The sequence below is a fragment of the Silurus meridionalis genome, chromosome 19 (genome assembly GCF_014805685.1).
Source record: "Silurus meridionalis isolate SWU-2019-XX chromosome 19, ASM1480568v1, whole genome shotgun sequence".
NCBI classification, from domain to species: domain Eukaryota; kingdom Metazoa; phylum Chordata; class Actinopteri; order Siluriformes; family Siluridae; genus Silurus; species Silurus meridionalis.
The window spans coordinates 9762967-9783132 of NC_060902.1; the positions used below are offsets into that span (position 1 = coordinate 9762967).

The following is a 20166-nucleotide window of genomic DNA, read 5'->3' on the forward strand; positions in this document are numbered from 1 at the left end:
CTGATTTGTAGTTAGTTTAGCTACTGTACTGAAAAGGAACCTGGGATTGTTTTTGTTGTTTTCTATAAGTTTGCTCAGGTGTTCAGCTCTAGCAGCTTTTAGCGCCCGTCTGTAGCTGAGCATACTGTCTTTATACGCGATTCTAAATACCTCCAATTTAGTTTTCCTCCATTTTCTCTCCAGATTACGTGCTGTTCTCTTGAGGGCATGTGTATGACTATTATACCAAGATGCAGGTGCTTGGTCTCTAACCTTTTTTAACCGGATAGGGGCAACGGTGTCTAATGTGCTAGTGAGGATAAGGTCTATGTTCTTAGTTATCTCATCAAGATTAATAGTAGTTATGGGTTTAGTGAGAAATTGAGATAAAACTTGCCTCAGTTAAGGTCAGTGTTCATGACTCCACCATAAGAAAGAGACTGGGGAAAAATGGTCTGCATGGCAGAGTTTCAAGACAAAAACCGCTGTTTAGCAAAATGAACATAAAGGCTAATCTCAGTCTGATCTGATCAGTTTGATGATCCCCAAGATATTTGGGAAAATACTCTGTGGACAGATGAGACAAAAGTTGAACTTTTTGGAAGGTGTGTGTCCCATTAAGTCTAGCGTAAATGTAACACCGCATTTCAGAAAAAGAAAATAATTCCAACAGTAAAATATGGTGGTGGTAGTGTGATGTTCTGGGGTTTTGCTGCTTCAGGACCTGGAAGACTTGCTGTGATAAATGGAACCATTATTTCTGCTGTTTACAAAAAAATCCTGAAGGAGAATGTGTAGCCATGTGTTCGTGACCTCAAGCTGAAGTGAACTTGGGTTCTGCAGTAGGACAATGATCCAAAACACACCAGCAAGTCTACCTCAGAATGGCTGAGGAAAAACTAAATGAAGACTTTGGAGTGGCCTAGTCAAAGTCCTGACCTGAACACTTTGCTGTGGCATGACCTTGAAAAGGCGGTTTATGTTCGAAAACCCTCCAATGTGGCTAAATTAAAGCAATTCTGCAGAGATGAGTGACCAAAATTCCTCCACAGCGCTGTAACAGACTCATTGCAAGTTATTGCAAATGCTTGATTGCAGTTGTTGCTGCTAAGGGTGGCCCAACCAGTTATCAGGTTCAGGGGGCAAACACTTTTTCACACTACTGTGTATGTATGTATGTATGTATGTATGTATACACACACACACACACACACACACACACACACACACACACACACACAAACTAAGTGCATAGAAGATGCTAGAAGATTTGCAAGCCGTTTTACAAAATGATTTAATGAATATTACTGACACTTCAGGAGCTGAAGAAATGCAGGAGCAGTACTGAGGACTCAGATGTTCATTATTTACTCGCTCTTTTCTGGTTCCATAATGAAAGATTTGGTAATAAATAAATGAATACAAACAGAAGTACGAGAGCTGATATGATCTTCAGAGATGTTTTATCTCGCCGTGTCTTTATTTTATCAACGGATCCCGTTAGAGAGATTTTCTTCCTTTGAATCACATAACAGCTTCGTCACTCCTGAAAGATTCGGGATACAAACAGGGGATATAATATTCATTTGTTCATTCGAAATTAATGCCTGTAAACTCTAAACTGGGACATAGAAAACGACTTCACATTTATAGAACTTCTATTTTGTCATGACATTACTGAACCGGAAGGGATCTATGGTCCGCGCACCCGCGGTTTGGAATTCTCGTGGTTGGTTTTAGTTTAGGATTCACACACACACACACACACACACACACACACACACATTAATATATATTTATATATAATATATAATCAGCAGATCGAAAGTTGGCTCAGTTGATTGAGCGCCGGTGGTAAAGCCGTGAGAGCAGCATGGTTCGGGCAAGACGGTATGTAAAGTTAAAGGTTTATGAACTGCGTGTTAGTGTGGAGTGTAATGCAGTAATGCACGTGTAATATGAGGGTGAAGAGCGGATATAAACCCGGGGTATTAACCGTGCTGTGAGTATTTGTTCTATTAACGGTGATTTTATCACATTAGCAGAAGTAGCACACACCATCATGTTCACGATTGTCTTGTGTTATAATACAGAGGGATTTTTTTTTTTATTACAAAGGCCGCGTCCTAAATCACTTATTACATTATTTATCAAAATCAGATCTCTACCACAGTGCACATTCATGATTATCACACCATTACTGCATACTCAACTATGTATTGTACTTAACTATTTTAAACTCAACCCGGAGCTCCCTTTCACTGTGTATAATTAAGTACCATACAAAGTGCCCTACACTGGGGCCCGGGCTAGAATATCATTCCCTGCATGCTACTATTCTCAGAAATGAAGGCTGTGTACTATTACAGCATGTAATCATTTGCTAGTTTATAAAGTAATAAACCTAGCCTGTTGACTATGTCCAAACCTCCACCCTGATCAATATTTATTCTTTGGCATTTTGTAGCTGTTTAAGAAATCTTAAACAGCAAAGTTTAAGAAAAAATATAATGGAGTCTCATAATGCTTTGCTTAAATTTAGGTGTGATCCATCCTGGTCAGGAAACTCCAGTCTACCTCAGTACAAAAATCCTCAAATATCAGACTTTCTTCCTGTGTCTGTATTATAGAAATGTATAGAAGAAGGTCACATAGGATGAAAACATACTAAATATTTATATTTTCTTTCAGAATTTAATGTAAATAAACCTTTTCTGAGTGTAAATATGAAATTGGAAAAAACCACAGCGAGCATGAACCAAGTAAATAATTAGATATGAGTGTTGTCCAGTATATGATATTGTTGTCCAGTTGTTTTGGTCTACAGTTGTGATTGCAGTGTTCCCGAAAAAAAGGCCCCAGGGTTCTATTAAGCCAGTGTAAACAGTTTAAATGTGACATGCCACTATATATATATATATATATATATATATATATATATATATATATATATAACATGAGGTGATGAAATCTAATGTACTAGATTTAAATAGTACTATAGGATGGCACACATCTTAAAATTTTAGATGTGGACCTGTTCCACATTTCAAAATCTTGATTCATTGTGTATTTTCTCTTATCAGAGTTGTGCGAAGGCTCAAAGCAAAAAAAGTTGAAGAGTACGACAGTGATGATCCTGCCCGCTATGAAAATGAGGAAATTCCAGATAAGGTAAAGGTGTTGCAGATCTTAAGGATTTTGTGGGACAACTGTGTTGCTTTGTGTGTAATGGGGAGCATCCTGATGAAATTAGTTTTAACATTATTTTGTGTTTCTTTCATCAGAGATCATCTGAGAGTATGCAGGATAAAATAGAACATTTCCACAATGCAAAAATCTCAGTGAGTTGATGTCCACACAGATGTGTTGCTCTTTTAATGTCTGAAATGTGACGATTACTGACAATTTATTTTATGTTTAAAGAATCTTTTGGCTCAAGGTGTGCAGCTGGACAGTGAACAAGAGGATGAGGCAGATGAGGTAATTTTTCTCTAATTACTAATTGATCAATATACCATGAATGTATTGAGTCCTATTTTAAGATGTGCTGCAGCAATTTCTGATCATTCGTGGTGTGTTTAGGAAGAGGTGATGCCCTTAACACTCGAGGATTCAGATGATGAGGAGGAAGAGGAGAACAGCAGCAATGAAGGGCACGAAGAGACTGATATGGAAAGTGACCTGGAAGGAAAAAGGGACGATGGTAAATCATGAATGTTCAATGGCAGATTTTAGCATTTACTTATTTTTTAAGTCATAAAATTGTGTTCTATTTCAGACAGAATACTAATATTTTATCGTTTTAATTCCGTAGATCTGCCAAATGACATGGCCTGGGGGAGCAAAAAGAAAATGTATTATGACTCTGATTATACCACTAAAAGTATGTGTTTGCCTCTAAATGCTTTACATTTTGATGCTGTATGTAGACTTTGATGGTACAGCACTGATGATTGTTGTTTGTAGAAGGAAAGCCGTTGGAGGAGGTGGAAGCAGACGATCAGGAGGAAGAAGAGGAAGCTAAGAACATTCAAAAACGCTTAGTGGCCAACTTGAGTGAGGAAGACTACGATCTAAACCTGCTCCAGGTACATTTCATTTGCACCCTGACTCAGATGTGTGTAATGTAGGATGTAACTCACTCCTTGGACATTGCTTATTATTTTCTTGACTTGAGGCTTAAAGCATGTCTTGGGTTTAGAGATAGATTTGGTTTCGTCCGGAAGAGGATTGTTTTTTTTCTTTTTCTTTCTGTTTCTTATAAAACTTCTACTTAATGCCAGTCTAGGGTTGGGCTGCACAAGTTCCGGGTCAAAATACAGGCAAAAGTTGAAAACCAAACATAAACCAACTAAGTCAAGGCCCCAACACCACACCAAACACCACTACAACAACCCTCCCCGGTTGCTTCTCTTCTTTTTCCTTTAATAGGAACACCAATCATAATGTCGTCCATGTGGAGGTGGGATCAAGGCAGGCTAGGGCAGGCTGGAAACTCTGGTTGGGAATAGGACCTGCACACAACACAACATACAACAAACACCAAAGAATACAAACACAGAATCTCAAGGGTTATAACACTACACTAACCAATCATGTACATACGTGACATGTTCAGAGAAGTCCAAGGTCCAATTGTAACCTAAAAAAAAACCTGTTTAGGATTTAAATTTATTGATTGACTGGTTCAAGTCTAGTAGATATTTGTCATCCCATTCATGTACCTTGAGAAATGTCTGTCTTTTGAAAGATATATTTCATCCACAGTGCTAACAGGGTATAAATAAAGTGCAATAGTAAATTGAAAGCATGCAGGGAGGGGGGTTAGGAAACAGTGTGTACAAAGATGAGCAGAGAAGCATAAATACTGTACTCCAATCACATAAAAGGACATTTATCAGTGCAGTACTGATTGTAAAAGTACTGACTGTGCAGTACAATCAGTACAGACAGAAAGAGTTGTGCTGTAAACAGTACATCACTGTAGTAATAAACAATGTGACCTGTTTAACATTATTGAATTAATATGTGTGAGTGGTAGGGTGGAGGGAGTTACTTGGATCTCAGGGTGATGTTTGAAGGGAGGTGCAGCAGAGTGCTGAGTAGAAGCTGTTATGCAGTCTGGCAGTGCTTGAGTAAAAGCCGCACAGCCTTATGTCAGATGGCAGAGAGGCAGATCGTTTTTGTGGGATTAGTGGGAGGAATTGTCCACAATGCTGTAAGCCATGAGGATACTGTGTGAGTGGAAATTCTCCCAAACAGCGGGTTGAGGCATTTAGTTTTTAGCTCTCAACGATGTAATCTTAAAGGATTGGCAGATTATTTTGCTTCTTTTTAAAAATAAAGGATAAAAAAAATCTATGCCAATAGGTTGAAAGAGTGTATAATAATTTGTATTTGGTTTAATCTTATGGGAAATATAGAGATGATAAAATGTAACTATTATTGAAGTAGTTCCATTTGCTGATATGTGAAGATGTGCAGTATAGTCAAAAAGTCTACATGTCATGATATGAAACGATTTAATGTGGCAGAAAACATTAACTTTTACGAAGCCCTGACAGACTCCTAACAAAAATATCTGCATACCATATTAATGATTGCACATTTTCTTGCATCCAGTTGTTATTATCCTTAATGGTATTTTGGATAATATGTATTATCTTTTTTTTTTTACTGAAGTAACAAGTACATATTAGAATAAACACAATACTATAAACCTGTGATTTGAATTACACTACCGTCAGAGCAGTGCTGTTGAAAAACTAATCAGTGTATTTAAGTATTGTGTATTATCTCTGGTCTTTCAGGAGTTTGCAGTAGAAATAGATGATGAGAAGACTAAAAAGGCTGCAGAGAAAGAGCAAAGGATTGTTAAAGACCTAAACACAATGTCCCAGAAAGAGAAGCTCAAACTGCTGAAGAAGGAGAGTCCAGAGCTGCTGGAGCTCATTCAGGATTTCAAAGCTAAAGTACAGTTTGGGAGTAATTTATATGAATTAAAGAATATATTTAACGAAAGAGTTTATCCAAGACTGATGTCTTTTTATTGAATCTGCTTTGTTGAGTGTAGATGACAGAACTACGAGATGAGATACAGCCCATCGTGCAGAATGTAAGAAGCAGACAGATTCCACCAGGAAAGGTGAGCATGTAGAAATTAGCTAATGAGGTTTAATCCCTCATTAGTGGCTGCGATCATACTGTTGTTCTTTTATTTTTTTCTTCTCCTGAACATCGGGATATTTTACGTGTAATCATTTTTTAGGTCAGGTTACAGCTTCATCCTTCCTGAGTTAAACTGAATTTTGAGAAATGAATGTAATTTTTAATAGCAGTATGAATAAATGTTATGTAGACAGACATCTTTTAGACTTTTTTTTTTTTTTTTTTTTTAATCTATGGTTCTAATTTTTTGTAATACATTTTTTTTTTACTTAAGGGGACAAATTACCTGATGACCAAGCACCAACTTTATCTTAAGTAAATATTCAATTTGTATATATTTATATATAATTAATATATATTTTTTAACAATTTAAAAAAAGAAATGTGCACAAAATCCTAATTTGCTATTTTTTCCTCACAGCTATTGCACAAACATCAGTTTTTACCTGGTTTTAAAAGCCAAGAGAATTCCAGCACATAACCATCCTGTGATCGAGAGATTGGTGACCTACAGAAATGTAAGTTCAGATGTTATTTGAATATGTAATTTTTTTTAGTCATGTGCCATAATAATACATATTTGTTAGCTTTTTAAAGGTGCCTGTTTGCTTCCATAGTTAATTAATGAACTAGGAGCTGTTGATGCCAGACTCGCCCCTCAACTTCGTCAGCTGCTCACTGAAAACCAACAAATGAGACCAGCTAAAAAAACACAGAGCATCAAAAAAGAAAAGTCTGAGGCAAGAATTTTGTTTTCCAGGATAGGGTCAGCATCGAAATATCATGCAATAAATGCCAACTTGACATTATAATGTCTTCATAGGTTTTGAAGGTGGCAGATATGGAGAAGGCTGAAGAGTCTGACTCGGATGAAGAGGCAGCCCTGCTTTTCTACAAGGGCATTGAGGAGAGACTGAAGCTGAAGAGAAAGAATAAGCAGCTGCCAGAGGATGGGTGAGAGATTAATTCTCATCAGTATGTTCTGGAAAGATCAAAGAGACAAAGAGCACACTAACAGATATATTTGGACTCTAACTGTGTGTAGGTTAATGATTGAGCAGGAGGAGGAGGAGCAGGAACAAGAAGAGATGGATGGAGAGGCTAAAAGGGGTATTACATACCAGGTACAGTGAAACTGAGTGTGAATGAGAAACAGCCCTTATCTGATGCTTGTTAAAAATGTTTGGATACTTAAGAGATGTCATGAGAAGATGAAAATAGGGGCTTTTACAAAGAGTTAATTTAAGACATTAATTATGCTGAGGTCTCCTTTTGAAGAAAAGTAAGAACCAATTACCCTTAAACTAAAAAAAAGTACTGCTATTTAGGTTGATGACACATTAAAAGTAGGGTGTTAAATAATTTTGACAGGTTTGGGTAGGTTTTGAAAAGATGCAAACGGAGACCGACGGGGTAGATTTGAATTCTACTTCTTCAATCCCACCTATTCACCTAGACTGAAGTAGGCATGGGGCTTATTGAGAATAGAAGAGTTTTGAACAATACCAACCCCCTATCCTTAAAGACAGGTACAGTAGATGAAACAGGTAGACATCTGATTATCTCTACTTAGTCAAGGGATTCCTCACATAGATGCCAGAAATTGTGGTGCTGATTTTACAAATTCTGACGGAGCTCAAGTCTTTTTTTTTTTCCCTCTGATTTTAAACTGATGTCCTACTTACCTGCACCTAGAGTGCAATTTTAGACACTGTTTACTGCATATTGGAATTTTTATACTAAACAGCATTTTTACATTTTGATTTCAAATATTTGCAATTTTTTGCTTGTAAAGATGGCCAAGAACAAAGGACTCACTCCAAAGAGAAAGAAAATTGACCGGAATCCCAGAGTCAAACACAGAGAGAAATTTAGACGTGCCAAGATTCGCAGGAAGGGTCAGGTATGAGTTAAAGACGCACACAAAAATACAAGTGTATATCATCATTAGTCTTATTCTGAAAATGAGGTGTATCTTTTTCAGGTTCTTCAAGTTCGGCGTGAGGAGACAAGATACAGTGGAGAACTGTCTGGAATCCGTGCTGGAATTAAAAAGAGCATCAAGCTCAAATGATCAATCATTTCATATAAAGCAGTTAAAAAGTCAAGACCATTTATTTTGGGTAATAGCAGATGTTTATTTGCAAACCATTTATGACATGTACATCCATTAAACAAAAAATAGATGTAAACAAAAATGTATCATGCAGCAGCGATTATACTGACTTATTCTGAAACTGTTTTTTTTAACGGTTCAGTTCTGCTTCCCTGTTGATGTCTGAGGGAAAAATTAAAACAGGTTATTTGATACAAACCAATAATTAAAATGATTATTTATGGGAAGTCATAATTGGTTATAGTTTTACTGTACGAGTCTTCATTTTCCACTGATCTAAACCTGCATCTGGACCTCTAATGTTTTAGTGAAATGAAGAACAAGGAGTTGGAAGATGGACAACATAATGAAATTCTAACATTTTTGGTTTATGAACTGAGTGTGTGCATGTGACAAATTCTTGACAATCTTCTCCTCAATTTCAACATCTTTCTGAGCTTCTTCATCTGCAAGGACCAGTTCTTCCTGGGAGTCTTTAGTCACGATGACTACATAACCATGCCGCGTGTCCAGGACATTGGCAACCACTGCCTGGTGTTTGTAGGTGTTCAAAGCGAAACGAGCTCGCTCCAACAGGATGGATGGATCCGTTTCCAGCTTGAATGAAATGACGAATGCTTTTGGGGCCCAGTCCTTTACCAGTGGCTTAAGGATTTTGGGTACCATTTTCATGCTTATCTGAAAGGCCACAATCTTGGGTTACAATTTCCAAGAACATCAAAATTGACAATGAGAACATTTTTAAGCAACTCTGTACCTGTAGAGGTCCATTGGAGGACTGTATTTTGTGCTCTGGCATTTCAGAAGCTGGGATGTAAAAATCAGAAACCGCTGCAGCCAAATAAAACATGGCTTTGGAACCTGAAATAAACAAATATAATTTAACATCAATTTTGATGAAGCATACAATCAGAAAATAGGATACTAAACTATATCTCGCCTTGTTACTGTGCTACAAATACAGGATCTCAAAAGTCCCCCTCACATTTCAGCAACAATGTTAATAGATCTTATCAAGAGACAATACTATAGTAATTAAACATATATTTTAGAGCGGTCAATGTGCAGCTTATATAGCAGTAAAGATTTACTGTCCTCTAAAAAGAACAACATACAGCTATTTTTGTCGAAATAGCTGGCGACAAAAGTGAGTACACCCTAAGTAAAAACAGCTGTACGTCGTGTAACCGTGCAAAGCCACACGCCCTATTGATCATGTTTATGTTTTTGTCTACTTGACAGGACCATACAAATGTATCCTGTATTAGAGCAGTTAAAAATTGGTGCTTTGAGTACAATTTCTCTCATACTGACCACTGAATGTTCAACATGGCACCTCAAAAGAATAAACTTTGAGGATTTGAGCATTAGTATTGTTGCTCTCCACAAAGATGCCCAGGCTATAAGATCAGTAACACTCTGAAACTGAGTTACAGTACAGTGGCCAGGGTCATAAAAAGGTTTTCCAACAAAAGTTCCATTCGGAACAGATCTCGCAAAGGTTGAGCAAAGAACTTGGTTCCTGGCAGCATGGATTCCTACATGTCCTGTGACATTCTGGAGGGCCCCTCCCTTCAGAAACTGGGCCAAACAGCAGTTTTCCAACATAATAACGACCCCAAAAACACTTGCCAAGATGACAACTGCTTTGTGGAAGGTGATTGAGTGGCCAAGTATGTCTCCAGACCTGAAGAGTATTAAGCACCAGTGGGGCATTTTCAAGTGTAAGGTGGAGAAGCACAATGCGTCCAACATCCAGCAGCTCAGTAATGTCATAGAGGAGTGAAAGAGAATCCCAGCAACAACCTGTGCAGCTCTGGTGAATTCCATGCCCAGGAAGATTAAGGCAGTGCTGGATAACAATGGTGCTCACACAAAATATTGACACTTTGGACGCAGTTTTGACGTTAATTTAGGGTGTAATTCCTTTTGTTGCCAGTTATTTTGACATTAATAGCTGTATGTTGTTATTTTCAGAGTATAGTAAATCTGTACTTATATACAAGCTGTACACTGACTAGTCTAAAATATTCAAATTTTAGTATTGTCCTTTGAGAAGATATATTAAAATGGCTCCTGAATTGTGATTGGGTGTACTCACTTTTGTAAAATACTGTATCTGTATCCAAATGGACACTCAATGCCCACATTACATAAAATTATTAAAAAAAATAAAATTAGCAAGAAATGAAATTCTCAATACAATTTTAAATGTTGAACAATAGAAACAGATGCTTAATATGTTTGCTCACATTAAATTACACTCTATCCGTTTGCCATACAGCACTCTGCTGGTACCACATTACTGGCTAATCGGATAATAAGAGTAGGTGTACAGGTGGAACTATTGATGTGGTTCGAGAAAGTACACAAATCAGCCAAAACATTTAGACCACCTGTGTAGTACTGTGTAGCCTCCAAAACAGCTTCAACACATCAAAGCTTGATGTAATAATCTAAAAGAAAACATAATTCATCAGACCAGGCCACCTTTTTTCATGGTCCAGGCAAGATGTACATGTGCCCATTGTAGAAGCTTTCAGCAGTGGACAGGTGTCAACATGAGGCTACACAGCCCTGTACACAGAAAACGGCATTGCACTTTCATTTTACACAATGGTGCAGGTAAGGGTTATAGTCTTGCTCAAGGGCCCAGGAACAGCTGTTGTTATTACTGGGATTTGAATTCACCACCTTTTAATTGTAAGTCCAACACATTAATCACTAATCCCTAGCCTTCACTCCCCATGTAAATCACTATGTTTTGGGCATCCATAACCCTGTCACTGATCCACCAGATTCCCTTCCTTGCACCTCCCTTCATTTTTGGTAGGTATTAACCATTGCATAACATGAAATTCCAATAAAACCCTTGTTTTTAAGAGAAACTCACACCCATTTGTCTAGCCATCAGAATTTGTTCCTTGTCAAAGTTGCTCAGATCCTCACACTTGGTCATTTTTCCTCAACATCAACTTCTAAAACTGAATACTTGCTGCCTAAAATATTGCACCCTTAACAGGTTCCATTGTAACACGTGCAATGTTCCTACTTTCAGGTGCTTTTAGTGTCATGTCTGATCAGTGGAATCAGTCAGAAGTTTACATATACCTCAGAAAATTACATTTTTCACAATTCCTAGCCTTTTACTTCTGCCCCTTTACAAGGACCTTTGCTATTGTCCCCTTGATTTACAGTTTTCACACCAATCTTTGGTTTTCTCTAGGAGTCAGAATGTGGTGTATATGATGGCTTTGCCGTCTCAGGGTGTTTATACCTGCTTACTCTTGTTTGAGCAGATGAGCATGGTACCTTTAAGTGTTTAGAAATTGCTCCCAATGACAAACCGGACTTGTATGTATGTATGTATGTATGTATGTATGTATATGTATATATATATATATATATATATATATATATATATATATATATATATATATATGTGTATGTATGTATGTATGTATGTATGTATATATATATATATATATATATATATATATATATATATATATATATATATATATATATATATATATATATATATATATATATATAAAAGCATTTGTCATACTCCGCTGGACATATATATATGTTAAATGTAAGCTATAAAGGTGGTAGCTCAGTGGTTAAGGCATTGGGCTTTGGATCAAAAGATCACAGGTTCAAATCCCACCACCACCAAGCTGCCACTGCTGGGCCCTTGAGCAAAAGCCCTAAAACACTCCCCTGCTCAGTTGCAAGTCGCTCTGGATAAGGGCGTCTGCCAAAATGCCGTAAATGTAAATAAAGGTATAAAAGATGTCTATGCTTGAGTGTAACACTCCAGCAATGTGAAATTAGTTTGGTATGCCTTCCTTTTGGATTGTGATTGTGGTGATGCAGTTCTACTTGTTACCTATTGAACTTAGTGCTTGTGCTGCAGCTTTGAGAAGGTGGAGATACTCAGACAAGGTGCTGAACTCCACTGGAAGAAGTAAGCCCGCAGATTTCACTGCCTGGAACCGATTCAGGACCTCTGTGATGTTTGGCAGCTTAGTCTGATCCACTGTGACTATTTTAGTGCCAACCTGAACAGTGTCTAATGTCAGACAGTCGAGCAGATTGATACCGGTGTAGAGGCGCGTGTACGGGTACAGAGAGCGGTGTCTGTGCAGGAAGATCACAGCATAACCATGGGCGAGAAAATACTCCGCTGACGAGGCTCCACGCCGGCCGCTGCTGAAGTTGTCCAAAAAGCGCACCGTCCTGGACTCCAGCGGAACTTTGGTACCTCCTGAAGTGATGAGCACAACCATGCGCCCTAAAGCTGCATGCTGCTCCGCAAACGCCGCCATCGCACTCCGTACCTCCTCGACATGAGCCGGTGCAGCGAACTCCTCACTCAGGCTGCCTGTCGCGGCGGCAGGGTCACAGCTCGCCATCATGTGTACCTGCAATGTAACATAACATCGTGCACAGATTTCACACTAAACACATTACACATGCAAACACTTTCTTCATTTACTAGGGACTAAAGGTCTGTTCTAATTATATTAATGCACATTGCGGTCACTTTACATTTAATGATCTTACTTTATGTACGCGCGTGTTTTGGAACCACTACAACTGCCTTTCTAAGGATTATAAACTTTTGTTTGTAAGGTAATCCTAAATCGACTTCCTGGTGCACTACGCATGTGCGAATTCGCCTGTCCTGATTGGATCGTTGAATGAGGCGAGAAACGAATTCACAATAAAAGTTCATGAGAGCCGAACATTATATTACATTTACATCACTGTTACTTTACATTTACATTTACATTTGCACTACACTACATTACAGTCACACTACACTTCATTACAATACATTTATACTACATTTTATTATACACTATATTACAGTTACACTACACTTCATTACAATACATTTACACTACATTTTATTATACACTACATTACAGTTACATTTACCCAGAGTCAGGCCATGCATTTCACACTTAGGCTTCAGTGGTGTCCTATATTAATCAATTCAATTGCATTTTTTCTGTGCATTATGTTTTTTTTTTAATGAAGATTATTGGGTATAATTCAATAATTGGGGTGCCATACCATAGCTGACCCTGTACCCAGACCACAGCTTCCTGACAAGCTGGGATATGCGTAAACCTTTCAGAAATGTTCCCACAGTGGGTTGAATAAAGGTATATCTTATCTTATATTCATGGACAAAAATATATTAAAACTTGTGTCAGTGATTCCGATCAGTCAGTTTGGGCCAGAAGAGAAAGCCTTGCGGCCTGCCACTGCATTTACATTGTATTACATTTACACTACATTGCACATATTCTACATTACATTTAGTTTATACCACATTACATTACATTTAATATTAAAAATATACTTTCAAATAAATGGGATGTACTGGTGCTCCAAAACGTCTTTTCTTATTATTTTTAAATCGCAGTGGACATCATTTAAGCTCCTAAACTGATGCACAGTGGTTTATATAAACATTATTTATAAATAAAGAAGACAAATTGTAAATTCTTATTAATTATTTTCTTCAGCTGTTCATATACAACTCCCTCTATATTCAGTCACCTGAGACACAGTAAAACAAAAACTAGTGAATACCAGTGAAAAGCTTTTGGCCATTTCTCAACAAGGAATATGGGGGCAGTGTTGCTCCAGTAAAAACCAACACACACACACACACACACACACACACACACACACACACACACACACACACACACACACACACTCATTTTAACGGCATTAATTTGTATTAAATATAAAAGGCGAAATTAAAAGCTTCAACGTATCAGTGTTTTTCTTTACTCAGATTTTTAAAAAATAAACTCCACCGAAACATCATTTTTAATCACTAAACAGATGTTTTACTGATGCGCCAAATCTCAAATCAAGCAAGCAAAAGTTCCGTTTGGTGTCCTGATGATTTACGGTTTTTTAAAGACCATAGTTAATTTAAAACATTTACAAGAATATTTTGTCTTCATGCTCTAAGTTGAGTTTGGTTTCACTAATAATAAAAATACATTTGCATGTAATATTAAAGCATCCATATTTGTCCATGCCCATGTTGATTAGAGTATTAAAAACGTGAATAGTATTATTTTAAGTTACATTTAAAACAGATACAAACGTTTGATTACGTTGCGATTAGATCATAATTGAACTCGTGACAATCATGTGATTAAATATTATAATTGATTAACAGTCCAGATACAGTGTGAACCCGAAACTCCGACAGTCCGCGGATTGTGGACGAACCCCGCAGCTTCTAATGTATTTAGTGAATGAATGTAGACATTATGTCACTTTAATACAATCGTGTGTTGACGAATGAAATTTGTTAGTGAAAACATGGTTTAAAACCCCTTTAGCATTCAACGCCGATATCCCAGTGTTAATGTTAACAACAGATTAAATACAAATGGAGAAGGTTAACTATGACTAACTATACATCATTATAAAGCTCTAAGACTCAAGCAGCGATTTCAGATCACTGTTTTTTAATGGAAAACGTATAACGAATGTATTTGCTGAATGTGTGTAAGCAGTACACAACAACAACATGTATAAAAAATGCACTACTTACACAATTATTGCAAAAACGAGTCACAAACACCACAAACACTTCCACTGCTGCTAATCCCAGTTACAAACAACCCCCCGAAGAACTGTGACGTAAACAAAAGAAGTTATTATTATGTTTACGTCACAGTACTTCGGGGGGGGGGGGGGGTTGATTGTTTGTATATGTTTCGGAATAACTTTCGCGTAAAAACGCCATCTTGGTGTTAAAAAATCCTGGAAGGGTATAGCGTTACAAAACAAATGAGACCACACACTAAAAAAAACAGTAACAGTATTCACTCTATAGGCAGCTGTTTTAATTCTGCATCACCTATCATTTCAAATATTTTATTCTTAGCCAGTAGCATTATGGAAACAAAATGATTGATGGAAAATGTAGCCAATGAGTGCAGGATTCTAACGATATATGGGAGGAATTTATTCCCCACGTGGGCGAGTTTTTAGTTTAATGACTTTACAAACTCTTAGTGGTCAAAGAGTTGAGCACACGTGCACTGTGACTGACCCGGAAGTGGATGCACTTCTCCGTTCTGCACAAACAGCTGTTTCCAGCTCGTGTTAACTGGGACTTTGTTCACAAAAAAAGAAAACAAAGAAAAAAACGGAGATTTGCACAAAGCAGCGATGAGGTAAATATTTAATGGGGGCGGAGTAACAACAACGACTTTGAGATCTGCATGGGCATGGAAAATCTGAGCATATTTTACATCTGTAAGTTACAATATATTTAAAGTTACAGTTTTATACGATGTTATACGTTTTATTGTCTGTTTGTTTTTTATAAGAGAAATGCTTGAAATGTGTGTGTGTGTGTGTGTGTGTGTGTGTGTGTGTGTGTGTGTGTGTGTGTGTGTGTTTGTATTGTTAAGATTCAAATGGCTATGACTGTAAAGCAATAGCTTGTCTGGCTACCTGGCCATCAATATGAGTGCCAAATCAATATCAATAGCCAAACATGTATAACAAAAGCCTGTAATGGTCAGCCATTCATTTGAGTATGAATGGCCCCCTGAGTCTAGCAGGTGGCTTACAAACAGGGAGGGAGAAAAGGACCAGACATAGTATGAGATTCCTACAAACATTAATCTGATTTGTCATGAAACTCAGGAGACATGTGGCTTTCAACCCAGTACTTTTCTGGATTGCTCCAGGTCTGATTTCATGTATTTATATATGAAATAATCAAATGTTCAATGTGAGAAATTTATATTTAAGGTACTTCACCATTTATAACCATTTATATCTTTTTGAGCAATATCAACTTTGAATTGTTGACAGTAAAGCACTGTAATACACTGTATTTGCATCACACACTTCTTGAACATTTGCTGAATTTGTGCATGGACTTTGTTCATATAATGTTGGTACACTGTGGTAGTCAGAGATGCCCATGTTCAGCAACAAAACTCACAATGACCCAGGGTAAGTGGTTGGATTCATGATACTGATCCCAAGAAATGGCCCCACAGTCTGCATATTGCAGCAAAATCTGAGATTAATCAGACCAAGCAACATTTTTCCATATTTCCCCAGTTTGAGTGGGTGTGTATCTTAAGCCTCAGATTCCTGGCTGTTAGAAGCGGAACCCGTTGTGGCCTTCTGCTGTTGTAGCCTTTCCACATTATGATTCAGTGTATTGTGCATACTGAGATGGCAATACTAACGCTTTCAAATACCATTTTCACTGAAATGTTCATTTAAACAGTTGTTAATTTTGCACTGATGTCTCCTTAATATTAAAACCAGTTTAAATACTATGAAAAAAAAGCCTAAGAAGGATTATTACAAATTACAAATTAATACAAAGTTTTATTATTTTATTTTCATTTTTATATTATTTGGGTTTTGCCTGATGAAACCTGGACACCTATGAGTGATGAACACTGAATCCCTGACCTGCATTAGCTTACTAGCTAAATTAATGTCCCTCATGGGGTGTGCTGTCTGCCTTGTTGTCACAGATGGAGATCAGATTTGACAATTTGACAGAGAGAATGCGTGCAAAATAAAGTGCGTTGTGTATATATATATATATATATATATATATATATATATATATATATATATATATATATATATATATATATATATATATATATATTTTAATGTCATTAAATATTTATTTTTTTATTTTGTTCCTAACATGTAATTTTAAACCAAATAGAGAAACACCAGCAACCTTATTAAACAGGATTTGAATGTTGTGTCATGTCTTCCAGTGTATCTGCGATGTAGATGAGTAAAGGGTTAGTCAGTACTGTTTTAAAGTACAAGTGACACAGTGAAATACTGTAAAATTATTTCTTTATTATATTGTATTGAAAAATAAAGTACACTGCAAGAAATTGGCAATATATTAGTTTTTAATAGGCTTAACATCATCACATCATAGATATGTGGAACACAGAATGCTTGACTATTGTATGATTGTTTTTCCAATAGCCTGTTTTTCATTCTCATTAAAAAATATCCAGAGAAAAATTGGTCTTTTTTTTTTTTTATGTAAATTTTGTTAATTCTGAAAATTTAAATTAGTATGGAGATACTACTTTGCATTATTATAGTTTAGTGGGTATAGTCGGCTTCTTCTTCTTCTTCTTTCGGCTTCTCCCATTAGGGGTCGCCACAACGGATCATCCGTCTCCGTACCCCCATGTCCTCTACATCTGCCTCTTTCAACCCAACTACCTGCATGTCTTCCCTCACCACATTCTTCCTTCTGGCTCCGTCCACAGCATTCTTTTACCGATATACCCCATGTCCCTCCTCTGCACATGTCCAAACCATAAAGCCAATGTGCATTATTCATCACCAGATGCAAAAGCAAATTTTTGCAAACCACTAACAAATATGTAATTTTATATCATTATCAGATATGTAATATCGTTCCATTTTCCTCAAAAAGTAAATTTGCAAGTATAATATGTTTTTGGATTTTTGTGAAAATCTGATTTAGGTCATTTTATGTAGATATATAAAAAATTCTAAAGTATACACAAATTTTAAAGCATTACCCGTAACTTTAAATCACTTAACTAATATTAGGTATGTCCCCCTTGTACACCTAAAACAGCTCTTTTATTGACTCCACATTTAAAGACTCACTGTGTGCTTTGGTTTTTGGCACCAAGATGTTAGCAACAGATCAACAGATTTAATTCCTGTAAGTTGCAAGGGCGTTCCTTCATATTTCAGATCTATTGGTCCAGCACAACCCATAGATACCTGATTTGATTGAATCTTCTTGAGAATCCTTGTTGCGGTATCCAGTATGGATATGGCCGGCGTTATTGCAGAAGAAGGCTTACGTTGTTTGGAGTTCTCATTGAGCATTATAGCACTAGGCATGCACTAGATGGTCTTTGTGGTAAGAGAGATTCTAACATTTGATTCCTTCAGCTTAATCCGCAGGTCCAGGACAATGAGTCGGTGTAAGACTCACTTTTCCATCACTAGTATGTCCTGCCTTTACTCCAGTCCATTTCATCTTATATATACAGGCACTGATGATATGCTGGTGCCTTAGGATATCAGCAGATTATCACATCATTTATATTATGATAAAATAGAATTGTATTTTGTACTGTTTCTTCTTCTTCTTCTTCTTCTTTTGGCTTCTCCCATTAGGGGTCGCCACAGTGTCTACATACTAGGGATGCAACAATACAGTTAGCCCACGGTTCAATACATACCTCGGTTTTTTAGCCACAGTTTTCGGTTCGGTTCGGTTCTGATGGCTTAACACATAAAAGTGTTTTTTGATATTCTATGCTTAGGCAATAGGAACAGTAAGAGGTTAAAAAGAAACAAATAAAAACGATTTATTGCAATACTCCTTTATTTTACTTAAAAGCAAAGAAAAGTCCACTGGTTCCTAGTGTTTTGTATAATATAAACATTTTTTATTTAAAAATTAACACTGACATCTCACAGCTGCTGGTAGCCCATGTACAAACTGGGGAACACATAAATTCCTAAACATATTTGGCCTCCTCAACTTCCATGTATTCACTGCGTTTGTCATACAGGGGACGGGTTTGGAGTACAGCGCTTTTCATTTCCCAATCCGACATGTAGTGAACAGTTACAGTGAGGTAACTCACGGTTGCCCGCGAGGTCCAACCATCTGTGGTCAGAGCAAGGCTCGGTGCTTGAGCCAATTCGTACACAATACTGTTGCATGTCTTTTCATAGAGGTCGGGAATTATCTCGGTGCTGAAAAAAGTGTGAGACGGTGATCTGTAACGCGGATCGAAGATGACAAAAGCCTGCATCTCCAATCACCGAAAACGGCTGCAAATCTTTGGCAATGAACCCCCCACTGCCTGTGATATTTTCATGTGTCTCTCGGAACCAGTTGGGTATGTATGCTGGAAGGATTCAGCGAAGGGACTGTTGTTTTTTGGAGGACTTTATTACCTGCTCTGCTATCCTGCCTTTAGACATTGATATTGCTGGGTGATGGCGCAGCAGATGTGCAATCATATTGGAAGTGTTTCCGTTTGAGTAGGCTACACGTGTAAAACAATGCTTGCAGACAGTCATTTTTTGTTTTCTGTTTTTTTCTTCCTCTGCATTATACTCAACAGCAAAACCAAAATGTCTCCACACCACAGATTTAAAAGACGCCGGCGCCTCCTCGTACTGTAGCCTCACATCACCACCGCTCGCCATGTTAAAGTGTGGAATGATGGTTCAGCGCCCCCTAACTTTAGAGCATAGTGATTTAACATTTACTCACGGGGAGGAGTTTCCTCATCTCAGCTCGTAGACTTACAGGCACACACAAACAGTCGATTCGGAGAGAAATAAAAAGCACATAAATTATTTAAACGTAAAACCGGAAAAAACGCAATTCACAAGCTCGTATTGAACCGTGGATGTCGTACCGAACGGTTCAATATTATATTGAGAATTGTGGCATCCCTACTACATACCCACTGTGTCCTCTACATCTGCCTCTTTTAAATCAACTACGTGAATGTTTACCCTTATCACATCCATAAACCTCCTCCTTGGTGTTCCTCTTTTCCTCCTTCCTGGTGGCTCTATCCTCAGTATTCTCCTACCGATATACCCCATGTCCCTCCTCTGCACATGTCCAAACCATCTCAATCTTCTTCTTCTTTACTTCCAAAGCCATTCTACAGACCACCATCTGATGCTGTCTAGCTACACTGTCCCCTGCCAAGACCTTGCAGTCTCCAATATCTTTGAGGTTGCAATTCCTGCATAGAATATAGTCCTCCTGTGTGCACCTTCCTCCACTCTTATACGTCACCCTATGCTCCTTCTTCTTAAAA

The 20166-nt window shown here is 37.5% G+C and overlaps 2 protein-coding genes across 5 annotated transcripts; one reads left to right on the top strand and one right to left on the bottom strand.

Annotated features, from left to right (window-relative positions):
* Positions 1-1677: 1677 nt before the first annotated feature.
* On the top strand, positions 1678-8494 carry utp3 (UTP3 small subunit processome component). 2 transcript variants are annotated; one of them, XM_046875554.1, is made up of 16 exons: positions 1678-1869; positions 3063-3150; positions 3264-3320; positions 3403-3459; positions 3562-3682; positions 3794-3862; positions 3946-4067; positions 5790-5951; positions 6053-6124; positions 6422-6462; positions 6569-6665; positions 6765-6887; positions 6971-7101; positions 7193-7271; positions 7943-8050; positions 8132-8494. In XM_046875554.1, the coding sequence occupies exons 1-16, from the start codon at positions 1853-1855 to the stop codon at positions 8219-8221; spliced, it is 1434 nt and encodes a 477-aa protein (XP_046731510.1). In that variant the 5' UTR covers positions 1678-1852; the 3' UTR covers positions 8222-8494. The 2 variants fall into 2 exon arrangements, with proteins under 2 accessions (XP_046731510.1, XP_046731509.1); XM_046875553.1 differs by having other exon boundaries at positions 1864-1981.
* ppcs (phosphopantothenoylcysteine synthetase) lies at positions 8265-14998 on the bottom strand. 3 transcript variants are annotated; one of them, XM_046875557.1, is made up of 4 exons: positions 14865-14998; positions 12159-12693; positions 9021-9124; positions 8265-8941 (listed from the first exon to the last, which is right to left on the bottom strand). In XM_046875557.1, exons 2-4 carry the CDS (start codon positions 12685-12687, stop codon positions 8618-8620), a joined length of 957 nt encoding a protein of 318 aa, XP_046731513.1. In that variant the 5' UTR covers positions 12688-12693; positions 14865-14998; the 3' UTR covers positions 8265-8617. The 3 variants fall into 3 exon arrangements, with proteins under 3 accessions (XP_046731513.1, XP_046731511.1, XP_046731512.1); XM_046875555.1 differs by lacking the exon at positions 14865-14998 and adding an exon at positions 12836-13023; XM_046875556.1 differs by lacking the exon at positions 14865-14998 and having other exon boundaries at positions 12159-12819.
* Between the last annotated feature and the right edge of the window lie 5168 nt (positions 14999-20166).